This window comes from Trachymyrmex septentrionalis, unplaced genomic scaffold, assembly GCF_001594115.1.
Source record: "Trachymyrmex septentrionalis isolate Tsep2-gDNA-1 unplaced genomic scaffold, Tsep1.0 scaffold11, whole genome shotgun sequence".
Taxonomy (NCBI): domain Eukaryota; kingdom Metazoa; phylum Arthropoda; class Insecta; order Hymenoptera; family Formicidae; genus Trachymyrmex; species Trachymyrmex septentrionalis.
In genome coordinates, this window is record NW_017304228.1 from 4,336,478 (window position 1) to 4,339,172 (window position 2,695).

The window sequence follows — 2,695 nt, forward strand, 5'->3', positions numbered from 1 at the left end:
TATATATATATATATGTGTACAATTTATGATATGTATAATAAATTCTAATAAATATATACATTATATAAAATTAAATAGAAAATAAATTAATACTTTTTTTTATTTGGACCTAATCAGTGACTAGCAGTTGGTGGATCTCCTATATTAGACAATTCTTCAATATCGGACATTAAATTTAAATGAATTAGTCGAACGTTCATTACTTTAAACATTGGGTAAGATACCAAAAGTAAATTACCAATGTGTAATTACGATTTCAATCGGATTGGAAAATAAATAATTAATCCATAATTACTGATTCAAACGGATAGGAAACAGATTTAAAAAATTCAAAAACTTGATTCGACATCACTTCAATGAATAATATTTTCAACATTTCTCAATAATTTCTCGTTTGTTGGATAAGATGACGACGGATGCAGCCTGAGCCATGGCTAATGACTTCTCTAAATATCAAATACACCTAGATTCTGATGTGGATTTGCGATAGGTCGTGTATAGAACATTACTTTGGTGTTTGAAAAAAAGCAGCATTTAGATGTCAGCTCAGAAGAGGTTAATATGTGAACCAGGTATGGCTGGCAAAATTATTAATGCATGTGCTAACATGCACAATGAGGATTGCGTATGGCATACAAGACGTGGAATTAGACGAAATAGACAATGAAAAGACTTGCATTAAAGGCTCAATATAGATCATGAAGACAGAACATTTCAAGGACGAACACTTGCCGAACGCATTCAGAAATGTTTTATTGTGGAAGATATTGTGAAAGGAATTAATTAATTTATTTAAAAGTAATAATAACATTTTGAACTTAAAAAGAATATGTGCGTATTATATACTTATGTCAAATTTCTTCACTTCTAGATAATTTTATCCAAGAGATATCCCAGATTACAACGGAGATATTTCCTGAACAGTTATCCGCAACTTATCTAGAGGTGAAGAAATTGAACGTTAATTTAATATTGCGTATTTATTACACTAAAACAAATATCAATTTTTTTTCAAATAAAAACAGCAGTACAAAAAACATATGTAGAACAAACTCAAACCTATTTATTTTTGTCCAATATCTTTTCCATTAATTTATGTACACTATTCAAAGTTTGAAGCACATTTTCATCTACTTGTAACTTTTTCTTATCCAATGTAAGCCGTTGTTCGTCCAAAACGTTCCGTTGACGGTCATTTTCCGCTGCTATCATTGCAGCATTAGCTTGCTTCATTGCAGCTTCTGCAAACAACTGTAACACACACAAAAGATAAAATATTTTATTATATAATAAACTTAGCACACATATCGTAATGCAATATTAAATACGCTACCTGCAAAGCTTTAGCATTACTTTCTGAAATTTTCGCAAATTTTATTCGTGTTTGTTGCAATTGCACATTAGTTCGTAAATCCTCTTTGTCTGTAAAATAAATAAATAATAACATATACATGTAACCTTAATTTTATACATATATATTAGGATCTTCGAATAATAGAGAAATTGGAATAAATATTGAATGTTAAATATAAAAAATAAAAAATAGATTAAACACAAAAATAGATTAATATACAATGAATACAAATAAGATAGAAGATATTTTGAATGTTTTATATACAATATCTTATGTGTAAAATATATTGTGCATTATGTAACCTTTATTTCTCATTTCTTTAGGTTAATATTTAATATTTATTCTTACTCCTTCATTTTGTACATAGTTTTACGCATGTATATATTTTGTTTCAAAACAATTTGAACACAGATTGCGTTTATTCTGCATTATACTATATTTTATATAAAACTGCACTTACTGACGGAATAGATTTTTTTTTTAATTCGTTGTATTGTTTTCGTTGTCCTTCTCCTTCTTTTTGTATCAGTAGGCCTTCCTTTTGTATGTGTATTGATTTTAACGACTTGTTCATTATTTAAACATTCTACAACATCTATCAGCTCATCAGTTTCTTTATTTACCTCACTTTCTAATTTTTCTTCAAACGTACGTGGTTCTGTAAATATAAATATGTATGTGTGTATATGTGATAAATACCAGGGAATGGAAATAACTCGTTATTTGTTACAGTTACAAGTTATCTTTTTTGGTAACTACTGGTAACTGCGTTACTTTCTTTTAGTAACTGTAACGATAACGTAGTTACATTTTTTGGTAACAGTAACGAATTTTACAGTTACTTTTGTCGTTACTTTGCACACAATTGAACGATTCGATTGGACACTAGACATACGCGTTTGAGACTAGGAAGCCCTTAGACACTCAACTGCTGTAATTAGTGGTTGATTTTAAAAAAATAATGAAAAGTTACTTTCTCAAGTAATGGTAACTGTAACGAGTTAGTTTTAAAAATCAGTAAGTAGTAACGGTAATTTGTTACTCTTTCTACTCGGTAACGAGTAACTGTAACTTGTTACTTTTTTAAAGTAACTTTTCATTCCCTGCTAAATACAATTTGTAATACATTGGGTGCATTTAGTGGACTCAATAGTTGGGCAAGCACTCGCTACTATATTGGTATATTCGTCTATATCTGATTAGATGATCTAAAAGAATACAACAGCGAACGTTCACTCAAGTGTTGAGTCCATTGAATGCAACTATTAATTTTTATCTTATTGTATAATAGTATATTATAAAATGCGTATATAATAATATATATATATATACCATATATA

General features: G+C 28.6%; 1 protein-coding gene across 4 annotated transcripts in view; it reads right to left on the reverse strand.

Moving 5' to 3' along the window:
• Positions 1 to 839: 839 nt before the first annotated feature.
• Positions 840 to 2,695, reverse strand: part of LOC108749419 — a 3,564-nt gene continuing 1,708 nt past the window's right edge. For all 4 annotated transcript variants that reach the window (XM_018488137.1, XM_018488128.1, XM_018488148.1 and 1 more), the window contains 3 exons: positions 1,816 to 2,013; positions 1,335 to 1,423; positions 840 to 1,252 (listed from right to left, as the gene is read on the reverse strand). In XM_018488137.1, coding sequence (XP_018343639.1) covers positions 1,061 to 1,252; positions 1,335 to 1,423; positions 1,816 to 2,013 — 479 coding nt within the window. In that variant the 3' untranslated portion in view covers positions 840 to 1,060. The remainder of the gene's footprint in view (positions 1,253 to 1,334; positions 1,424 to 1,815; positions 2,014 to 2,695) is intronic.